The sequence below is a fragment of the Dromaius novaehollandiae genome, chromosome 17 (genome assembly GCF_036370855.1).
Source record: "Dromaius novaehollandiae isolate bDroNov1 chromosome 17, bDroNov1.hap1, whole genome shotgun sequence".
Classification (NCBI taxonomy): Eukaryota; Metazoa; Chordata; class Aves; order Casuariiformes; family Dromaiidae; genus Dromaius; species Dromaius novaehollandiae.
The window spans coordinates 17,995,521-18,006,839 of NC_088114.1; the positions used below are offsets into that span (position 1 = coordinate 17,995,521).

The 11,319-nt window shown below is 44.0% G+C and overlaps 1 protein-coding gene across 7 annotated transcripts in view; it reads left to right on the forward strand.

Annotated features, from left to right (window-relative positions):
- Nucleotides 1-9,917, forward strand: part of ASCC2 (activating signal cointegrator 1 complex subunit 2) — a 30,091-nt gene extending 20,174 nt beyond the window's left edge. For 6 of the 7 annotated variants that reach the window (XM_026108118.2, XM_064522421.1, XM_026108119.2 and 3 more), the window contains 5 exons: nt 559-678; nt 4,299-4,523; nt 6,374-6,485; nt 7,048-7,127; nt 7,653-9,917. In XM_026108118.2, the coding sequence (XP_025963903.2) occupies nt 559-678; nt 4,299-4,523; nt 6,374-6,485; nt 7,048-7,127; nt 7,653-7,821 (706 nt within the window). In that variant the 3' untranslated portion in view covers nt 7,822-9,917. The remainder of the gene's footprint in view (nt 1-558; nt 679-4,298; nt 4,524-6,373; nt 6,486-7,047; nt 7,128-7,652) is intronic. The other variant, XM_026108124.2, reaches the window with a different exon arrangement.
- The last annotated feature ends 1,402 nt before the right edge of the window (nt 9,918-11,319 follow it).

The window sequence follows — 11,319 nt, forward strand, 5'->3', positions numbered from 1 at the left end:
AAAATGAATGTAAAGATAATGGTCCTTTGACTTATAGAAATTAAACAAGCGTAACCTGGAACTATGAGGCAGAATTAAGAAGGAACCGTAGGGAGATAAATATCCTGAAATCAACAGCAGCAAATTATTGGATTTTTTTCCAGCATGTAATTCATCATACTTAGTGTTGGCTTTACCGAGTCACTGTTTTGAGACCAGGCAGTCTGTTGAATAGTCCACGTTCCTGTTTGGTTTTACTCATTCTTAAATGAACAGCAGAATTTTCTTCTAGCTTTCTGTACATTGCTTCAGTTTCCCCACAAAGATAAGCCTCAAAGACTGTGGCTTTTTCTCAGACCAGTGCAATGTAGTGATGATGCATGTATTATGCTGCAGCTGTGAAATGAGGGGATTGTAATCTGTGACCCAGTCAGCTGGCACCACAAAAAGTGTCTCGGCATGCTGTGGATGACTGCGAGATTGACGCAGAATAAACGAGGCCATAGAAAGGAGAAGACTTGGTCTTCCTCGGCTTCACTTGTGTTTTCATTTTCTCTCTTTCTCTCTCTTTAATTACAGACAGCTAAAGCCAGACCCTACTCCTCTAGTGACTTCTCGCTACAATGTTTTCCAGAATGATGAGTTTGACGTTTTCAGTAGGGACTCGGTGGATGTTTCTCGGATACAAAAAGGCAAGCGGTGAGTATTGCCCACCCTTAATTAACCCTGTCTGTCAGGAGGAATAAATATCTGTGAACTTGCAAATTTACTTCTGTTACAGGCCTCCTGCAGGGTTTTTTGGGATGTTTCTATGGCAGGAGCTAAGGTTTACTAAAAACGTTTCCCACCTGTTTCCTTTTTTTTCCTGGGAAAGTAAAATAAAGTACTGTTAGGGATTTCAGTTTAGTATTTTTTTTTCTAATTGGGTTTCCTCTGTATGTGACTGGAGACTGCTCTGCCAACCTCATTTGTAATGGCTGGCTCTTGCTTCTTGGTCTCCATGTTAAATTTATACTGAAAAGCAACCATTTCTGCTACCCTGAGATCATGATTCAGAACTGAGATTAAGTAATGATTTGTTTTAGATCCAACTGAAGTATCAATATCCATCTACTCTCAAAATCTGGTAACACTCAGTAACTTTGGCTTAGATTCCTTTTGTTGCTCCTGTTGCTGTATGCTTGCTGCAGAACGGCATTTACTTTGCTTTTCGCCTAGCTTGGCATTTTGTTCTGTGCCACACCGTGCAAGTTTTGGTTAGGGCATTTGGTATTGCCTTGTTGGCTCCCACTGAAGCTAACTGTACCTCAATAATACGGTTGATATGTTTCAGATCACTTTTTAAACTCTTTTTTCTAATCAGCCAAGTATGATCTTTATGTTGAGGTATCTTTACATGGAATGTAAGTGAAAATCTGGCCGCAGGTTGGACCACGTGATCCTGGTAGCTCCCAGTTAAGGTTTCAGTTGCAGAGCTGCATCAAACTGTCAGAGGGAGATCACCTCTGTCCCAAAGTCCAGTCAAACAGTTTCTCAGCAGCAGCACTGTAGCATTTATACTGGCTTGGCTGGACAAGAAAATAGTTTCTTTTCTGGCCAAAATAATGACTTCCGAAGCGCCCATAACTCAGAATTCACGGGTACAGTCTTTCTCCCTTCTCATGTGTTTCCCTGCTTGTGCAGGTGCTCAGAGCTCCTCATCTGCCCTCGTCCAGTGCACAAACGTGCTCAGCTATCTCCCAGCTCCACCAGAGTTGGTTTTTTTGTGTGGGTAGCTGCGCAAGGCTGGAGACTACTGCTCAGATTCAGCACAGTGCCTCCAGTACGCGGAATAATGCAGCTAGGAGGTCCCTTTGCAGATCACCTACAGAGCTTCCTAAGTTGCAAGTCATCCCTGAGCAGGGCTGTGGGACGCTGCTCCTTGCCATGTTCCACCTGCTTCCATGGCTTTGCCCGTGTGGCTGCAGCCAGGGAGGTTGTGTCACCTTCTCCAGTTGTCACACCACTTCTTGAGAAAGCTGTCATCTCTTCTGCTGTACTGTTGTGTGACCTCTTGGGATTATGCTCCCATTAATGCTGCTGTTCCTGGTGTATTTTGGCCTCCCTCAGGTTGTCTTCATTTCAAAACAGTTGTTTTACATGGAGAATGCTCTCTTTGCAAGACTCCGAATACCTTAATATTTATTTTTTAAGTTTTTTTTAAAAACCTGAAGGTAACTAGCTGGGATCAGCTTATGTATACCCTATGCCCAAGGCTGACCATATCTAACTATATCAAAGGGTAAGCTATAGCACCTCGTTCTCTCTAGGATTTAACGTTCAGAGCTCCATAAATATGAAATGTGTTTTTCAGCAGTAAAAGTGTAACTTCCTCTGTGGTCCTTGTTTTACAAGCAAGAAACCTCATGCTTTACCCAAGCTTCTGGATACTAGAGTTCTCCTAGCCTAGTTTGAGACCTGCATTGGATTCTAAATGTAACAGCCTTTCCCTTTTGTCTTCTGTCTTAAAATCTTTTCTCTCCAAATTGTGCTTATGCTTAAAATGCTGTTACTGCTAAGCATGATGTTGCAGTAATGCTTAAAGAGCCAGGTCAAGTTGGGTCCTGTTGTGCTTGCTGCTCTCCAGATAGATATAAACAGTTTGGGGCAGGGGCCATTAATGTGAAGGAGAAAGCCACACCAGGATGAGAAGAAAAAGCAGTATGTGGAAATGAATACAATAGGGTACACGTGATTCTTTGCCGGTCCTAAAAAGTGATCAGTGCTGCCTCTGCCTGTCCAGCCGTAATCACTAGCTAAACCTGACTCTTGAAGTCAGAGCATGTCCTGAACACCACGGGACTAGAATTATCCCAGTATTTCTCCTGGAATCGGTGCCTAACACAATTCATTGCAGCACCTCTGCAGTCATCAGACCAGCTCAACAGGAAACAATTACCAAGTGTTTAATTCAGTCTCACGCTGAATACTAACTTAAGATGTTATCCAGCCTAGGTATGTGTGAACTAACCACATGTTTTGTAGGGTGCATTTTGCGGCTAAGTTCAGATATGTAGTAGAATGTGTCATGGAAGAGAGGGGAAGCAAATGTATCTCTTTTGTTATCTTGTTCCTAACAAAAGGTTCTTAACAAAAATCAGCCTTCTTAGATTGTTTTCCCAGTGCTTGCTGGAACATCACACAAGCCTGGCCATCCTTGGTTCACTGAATATATGCCTCGGACAGATTCTTTCTCCAGTAATATTCAGATCCCAAACAGATCATTGATGCAAGTTTCTCCTAGACTTTGAGAGCTGCAAGGTGTCCTGGGAATACTTGGAAGTGAAATTCCCCATAGCTTTGCTGTAAGCGCTCTTGGTTGGTGAACGCTTCAGTTTCACAAGACCTTGTTTGCTATTTAGATGTAATAGGTACTTGGCTGATCTGAAAAATGGTACTTCAAAGAGTTTAGGCTTGTGCAGCTTGAGACATAGCGTATCAGTGGCTGTTTTTTAATACCTCTGTCAAACTTCTGTTTCTTGGTTTTCCCTCTGTAAAATGGCTATAGTTTACTTGTCTCCTCAATGTTTTACAAATTGTGTTTAAGGGTTGTACGTGCAGTGCATTGAGACAGGCTGGATCAGAAGCACGAGTCTACCCTTTGTTCTGCTTTTCATTCTTAATCTTGCTTATTCTAATCCTTACTTGCCGCACGAGTAACTTTTTGGCTCTCCCCATCTGCCTTCGTATTTTGCATCTCATGTTTACGAACTATGGTTTTTGCCTCTATTGGAACGCACGTGTCCGTGCAGCACCTACTCGAATGCAGCCCCGGTCCCTGATTTGCAGCTGTGCGTGCTACCGCAGTGAGACAGTACTGCAGCATGGTGTTAGAGGGCACTCTGGGCCTAGAAGAGCTGTCTCGTAGCTGGGAGTCTTAGCCCTAACAGCTTGCCATTCAAGATTCATGGGACTTTTTATGTTATTTGGATCTTGGCCAAACTGCAGCCTCAATATAATTGTTTGGCCTCTTGTAAAACCTTCCTTTCTGTCTCAAATGACAGTGGCAATCTCCAGTTCCTGTTCTTATCTGCTGCATAATCTTGCTGGTCTTCTGTTTAAAAACTGCTCTGTTCCATGCCAGAAGTGGCTGGTTTTAGTAGCCAGAGAAACATTACATCTCAGGGGGGAAATAGGTAGGCTTAAGTAGTGCTTGCAAAATTTGAGATGAGGCTTCTATTGCTTCAGCTTTCACTTACTAACAGGAAAAAAAAATATATGGAAGATCTTGACACTGCCTTTCTGTTTCTACCGCTCCCTTTCCATGCTGTGATGTGCAGGAGGGAGAAGGACACAACCAGGAGTTTGCTGAATGACAAACGCCTGATTGCTGAGCAGAAGGAGCGCTACAGCCAGTACAGCGTGGTTGTGGAGGAGGTTCCTGTGCAGCAAGGAGAAGCTCAGTTCTACAAGGAGGACTATGAGGACGAGTACGATGACACTTATGATGGAAACCAAGTGGGGGCAAATGATGCCGACTCAGATGATGAGCTGATTAGTAGGAGGTAGGTGCTGTGGCTTCAGTGCATGGGAAGTTGATGGGAGCTGCCACCTAGAGTTATCTAATTTGCACAGACCTCTTCAACACTGGCTTTCATTCTGCTTCTCTGTGAGGATGTGGGTGCTCCAAACCATCCTTTTTCTTCTGCTACTATTTTCTCTGTAACATGCGAGGAGGGAGATTTGGATTTCTTTCTCCCCTGTTAATAGGGAGCTTTACCATGGCATGCATGAAGGAAGTTCTCTCAGTCTTCCACTTTCTTTGCCTGAGAGACTTAGCTATTACTTCAAGTCAGCATCCAGATGTAAGGGGACTTTGTGCTGAAACTTGCACACAGCAGTGCTTCTGCCCGTAGGATAATTATCCTCCAGGAGAGGAAAATGAGCTATTTTGAATAATCAGGCTTAAGTGTAACTGGGCAATGTGAAGTAGAATGACTGATTAGGAAGAAAAACTTAATTTGGAAAAGTGTATGACTAGACTTTTATTCCTTGCCAATCCCATCTGTCATCTCATGGTGATACCTGGAATTCAGTCTGCGATGGACTGCACACACTCTCCAGAACAACTGACAGCAGGAGGCACTCAGCATCCAGGAAGCGAAGGGTTAATTAGCGATGAGACTTGCAGAATATTTATTTTAGAAATATGACCCAAAGATAGAAAACCATCTCTTTAAAAGCTGCCTTAACATTTCTGAAAGTGACCTTCTAAATTCTGATATAATTTATAAGAGCACTTTCATGAAGCAGGAATTGTTGTGTATTGTAAAGATGTCACCATTTCTAGCCTTAAGTCAAAATGCATCTTTGGGGTTCCCTTTGTTCCCTTTTTTCCCCCCTCTTTTCTCCCCTGTAAATTGTGGTGAGGCTTCCATTTAAATCGTTTTTTGTGGTTTGCCTATAACAGTGTGGCACTCGAGTCCTTCCCCCCTCTTTCACCTGCACAAAGGAGCTCAGTGCTGTCTGCCTTCCAGAGAGGCTGTTCCTTCCTTCCGGAGGAACTGTTAATGGATGCTGAAAATTAGACCTATAGATCTGGTGTAAACAGATGCTCTTCTGATTTTACGTTTATTTTTTATATAGTGGAATGGTGGATCTAAATCCCAACAGAACCTCAAACAAAAAACAAAACAATCCCATCTTCCCCCCCCACACACACACACACATTAAAGAAGAGCTATAGGAATGTTCGTGTATTTATTTATTTTTTTTCTAGGCCCTTTACAGCACTCTGTATGTCCAGGGTGAATCATAAAGCTTGATGGATTTCTCTAAGTATTTCCCCCTGGATGAAACTGGGACAGAGCAGTGAAACTGGAGCTTAACCACTGATCAGTCGTGGTAGTTTTAGAGAACAGCACTTTCTGCGCATCAGTTTGTTTCTGGCTGAGTTTAAGCTTGAGGTGTGAGGGTTTGTCTTTGTACAATAGATGCTCCCTAGCTGGTGAGCTAAAGCCTAGCGAAGTGTAGATAAAGTCCAGAGCTCCTCACTAATGCTTTGCAGATGTGTCCGGCTCCCCTTCTCCTAGAGGAGACAATTGTTTTCCTGGAGAAATTCCCTTGTGAGGTTTCAGGTTTTTTCCTGACCTGCTACTTTTTTTTTCTTTTAATTATATTTTGGTAACAACTTCCTAGTGAACATTCTTCAGTGAAGAACCTCCATGCATGCTAATCGCACGTTAAAGGTGTCAGTAGCTCCTGGGTATGTCTCCTTTCAGAAGAAGGAAGCCTGTGAAATTTGTGGATTCTAGTTCTTGAAAGATGTGATGCAAAATGAAAAGGATATGCTGTTCAGCGAAATGCTTGTGGCTGTGCCCTCTTCATCTTTCATTGTTCATGTCTAAATTCTCAGGCCATTCACCACTCCTCAAGTCTTGAGACCAAAAGGACAGGAGGATGGACAAGAGGAGGAGGAGGAGGAGGATGAAGAAGAGGAGGAGGAAGCCGAAAAGGAAAGAACTAAGGTGACATTTAAGTTTGTGGTTGGAGTTGCATTAAGATTTATCATACGTCTTATCTGCTTCACCTGTTAAGTGTCTTCCAGGGATGATGTGGAGGAGGTTTCCTCTTCCAAAGCATGAGCCTTTTAACCCTAGTATGGCGACCGAGCTGCTTGTCAGAGTGGCTAGTTACTTTTGCAGTTGGCTGGACTGTGAAACATCCCGACTGCAACTCTCCACTGCCTCCCAAGTTAGCCCTATAGGAGCAGTGACACTCCATGGAGAGGTTTCTCTCTCTTTTATTCCATAGACAGAAAGCTTCTGTTGTCATGGATGTGCTGGAAATAGTAATGCTGATGGCGCTGCTGCTGGAGGTAGCATGTGGGAAGAAGTCTCATTCAGATTTTCTGCCAGGTTTTGTGTTTAGAGCCTCTGAAACCAATCCTGCTGGCTTGGCCAGAACAGATCAATGGACGATGAACGGTCTCTCCATTCCGTGGCACAACAGAATTGCCCCTGCTCTAGCCCATTGAATAATGCTGATGAATTCACTACAGTGCTGATGGATTTTCCTTCCTTCCCATAGCAGGACCATTTTGTGCAGGACCCAGCTGTATTGAGGGAGAGAGCTGAAGCCAGACGGCTATCTTACCTGGCAAGGAAGGGGTAAGTTGGGATCTCCCTCTGTTGGAGGAAACCTTGGCTCTGCTGTAGCTAGCAAGTGGCTTGCTACTGACTTTAATGCATGAGGATGTACCTGTCCCGTAGCATTCCTGTATGCCAGGGTCACCACCGCAGTGTTGTTAACTTCCTTGCCCAGCTTTTACTTCACTGCTGATGGTGTCAAATGAATAGGACAGGGTAATTGCCTTTATCGTAAGTACAGCAGAAACCTGTGCAAGATAGGATCTTGGCAAACACAGCTTCCCAGAGCTTGAACAAGTCCCACGAGGCTGTCAGGAGAGCGTAATTGCTGGCTGTAGCTGGCATACTCAATGTGCAGAAGGCTGGAATCATTGTGTGGCTGTTTCAGCTATTGCAGAAGCCTTTCGCAGCTCATGCATCAGTGAGCTGAGGCTCAGAGCCGGATGGCTGAACTCCTCCCACCCAGTCTTTTCTCAGGATCCATGTATTTTGTTCCCCAAGTGTGCAATGTGCTTGTTCTGATGTTGTTTTTCCTGTGTACTCCAGGCACAAGCACGACAGCTCCGCTGTTGTTGGGAATGCGAAGGGACACGGGCAGAACCAGGAAACAGTGCAGGAACGAAGGAAGAAGGAAGCAAACAAAAGCACAAGAGCTAATCATAATCGACGGGTCATGGCTGACAGAAAGCGGAATAAAGGCATGATTCCTTCCTGAAAGACTCTCACCCCAGGTGTTGCATCATCGCCAGTCCTTGGCGTAGGGGACAGTTGTGCTGTGTTCCCTTGGCCCTCCCTTAGCTCAGGGGACTGGATGTTGTGGTTCAATACCTGGCACTTCATCTCGCTGCAGAATTGCACGTTCTGTGGGAGGGTTGCCCGTTCATGAAAAGGAACTGCCCACCAGGCAGATTGTCTGCTGTTCAGCTCACAGAGAGAAACGTATATGACAATAGGCCACACCTCAGATGCGCTGGACAGGCTGCACGAGCTGTACATTTCCTTTTGTACTATTTATAATTCGGAGAACTTTATTTTTATACTGGCTCCTCATGCCCTTGCTGCAACTACAAGGGGGCTTCCAGGCCACGCAGCTGACAGCTCTGAGAGCAACCATGTGAGTTGCAGCAAGGCTTCCCTGGAGCAGCCCTCACAGCTCTCTGCTCCACTGAAATGCCTTATCCTGCAGGGAAACTTGAAGGTTGATAGGAAAACACTCGGGCTATTCCAGTTGCCGACAGACACTTGGGAGTTCAGGTGAATGAGAACGTATCATAAATTTCTGTCCCTCAAGTGAGGTGTGTGAAAACAGAACATGCAAATAAATGATTTAAATCTTTTAGTTGGTGTTTTTAGGCTCTTAAAAACTCTAATGATCTTTAAGCTAGAGGAACCTTAACCAACCCTTTACTGTGCTGTGTATCTGCAGGCAGCGAAATTCGCTTGCTGTTTTGTGTTGGTTGAGTGAAGTGAGATTTAGCCACAACCACTGAGACTACAGATACTTGAAAATCGGCATTAAGGTGCCCTAAGCAAGATGACAGTAGTATGGAAATCAGAGTTGAAGGCAGCAGGGTCAGAGTCCCTGGGGAGCTGCCTCCTCAATAACTGCTTGTCACACTCGGTGAAGCAGAACTGCCCTGATCATCATGTTTGCTGTTAGGAAGGCTGGGAGCTAATAGTAAGTAACAGTTTGTTGCTGCCGAAGGGACTTCTCTTGAGGACCATCTTTGTTAGAAGTCACTCCCTGCATACTGAGACCCAAATTATTGAGTTTACTTTGTAACCTATTTGTAAGGTGCTCAAAGGCCATGGCAATAGCTGCTATGCTGTTCAATTCATTCTTGTCACAGAGTATCAGCCCGTTTTTAGAGTGCTGTTTGCATCATGGAGACTAAGGTAAATGGGCTCTACTTAGCCATTTCCCCTGCCTTCCCCCACTGTGTGTTTTTCTAGTACTGCCATATAAAGCGGAGCAGACAAAGCTGCATGTGGTTGTCATCCACATGCTGCATAAATTAGCACTAGATTTTGTAGCGTTAGAGGTGTTGTTTGGGGGTTAATCTAGTGCTGTCTGCCCCTTTTCAAATGCTGCAGGAAAGCTTTTGTAATAAGCTCTGTGCGCACGTACCTTGCTGCCTAGTTTTACGCAGAGGGCGGGGACTACATGGCTATATGATTAGTACTGCTGCCAAACACGATTGTGCTGGAGCTGTTTTCAAAAAGTGTAGAAATGACTATCACCGTTATGCAAATAAGATAAAGTCCTGAATGCTGTGAGGACAAGATTTTTCTCTGCATATCACTACTGTCCAAGCCCCTATGACAAGGCATAGGAAAAAGGGAATGGCATTTACTTCTCAAAATCCCCTGCCAAAGGAAATTACTCGCCAGGATAACTAACTCCCTACTCTTCTATAGCTACTGTTCTCTGAACTAATAGCTTCATTTACTCTCTGCTAGCCTTCACTGCTCTCTTCCCCCCTCCTAATACTGTATTCATCTTTGGTTCTTGCTTCTAAAAAGCTGCAAATCTCTATTACCTGCTCAGCATAGCATGAAGCTATCAGCACTGCAGACAGAACTCATAGCAGGGCAGGCAGTCTTATGTTGCATGACATTATCCCAAGGAAGTTTAAACCTTTCCTCCTAAGTGTCTCTATAAAAGCACAGCTGGGACTGTGAAGGCTGAAGTTGGTTTCTGCTCAAAAATAAGCACAATGTTTCAAGTTCTCTTAATATTCTAAGAGTAAATGTTTTACTCCTCTGAGACCCAGTTACAAACCCAATAAAGCTTCTTTCATTATCACAGGCTCTAATGTGCCCCGTCTCATCTACTGCTAAAATTCCAGTTAGATTGTTACTAGCAAGAACATAGTAAAGAGGGAGAAATGTGGCTTCTAGGCTGTACAGCATCATCAAGTTTGGAGTAGGGGGAAACAGCATGAGTCACACTCAGCCCAGTCTTACTACAGCCACTGAAGAGCCCAAAGTGATTCTGTTTTAATAGTCTCATTACCCAACACAGCATCTTAATAGCCTTGCCTGGCAAAGAAAGATGTTTGAAATGACCACAAAGAACAGCAGGGATGGACCCTTCAGTGAAGTTGCTGACAAAAGAGTTGCTCTTTTCTGTGATAGTCAGCTGTGAGTTAGAGCAGGAGCTGCAGAGTCAGCTGTAAGGGTGTATGCTCATTACAGACCTAAACAATTCCTGTCTCAGCCACTCTGCTTTGAGCAGAGCAGGCAAGCCTGGTAAAAAATTCAGGCCATCAAGCCACCTTTTAAGAGCAAGAAGACACAAAGAGATAGGAAAAAGATCTACATCCTGTTTCATTAAGTTTTGGACGGGTGGAAAATTACACACTGCCTCCCCTTTCAAGTACCACTCAGCCCAACAGGCTGAAGGGTGCACACCGCTGCTTGAGGAGCACGAATACAACAGTTCAGAGGCTGCTGCGGCAATCCTCTCACTGGTTAAGATGAGGCAATACTATCTGTATTACAGCTTTAATAGGATGACAGACCAAAAACCAGCAGTCTTGCTGCAAAAAGATGACAGAGCACTGTAAGTGATTTTATAAATTGCCTTTCTTTGAACAAGACTAAAAGAAAGTAGACGGCTTATGCCTGGTAAGAACTTTAACCTATGGGCCAGCAGCCCTCTAAATGCTTTCAGGTCTTTTACACCATCCTGAAAATAGTTTGCTTTCTTAGTGTCCTGAAAATGAGGTTTAGGGCCACATTTAAACATTCATTCTCTGTCTCCTAGATAAGAAACTACAAGCAGAGCAAAGGAAAGTCAGATGAACACATAAGCATGAGACATGGGCTAAGAATTTATTTTTTAACACAAGTTTCAAAACAGCAGCAGAAGTCCTTGAGTCCATCTAGTTCCCATAGCAGTAGGTGGCCGATATACTCAGGCTTGGAGTTGTTCAGGCAGGAACACATTTCCATTTTGGCATAACTGGCTTCAGGAGATCAAATCCTTCTCTGCAGTATCTTTGACCACCCCAGGACACATCCCACTGCTGAGCATTTCAGTCTTCACTTGTCTCATACTTGTGCTTGATGTGTTTCCACAGTTTCTGCACACCAAAAACAAACAAACAACCAACAGCCAGTCACCTTAGCCATCGCTTCAGTGGTTCTGGGATGAAGACAAAGTTTCACTTTAAAAGTATGAGTATTCACAAAACTGATGTCAGTAACA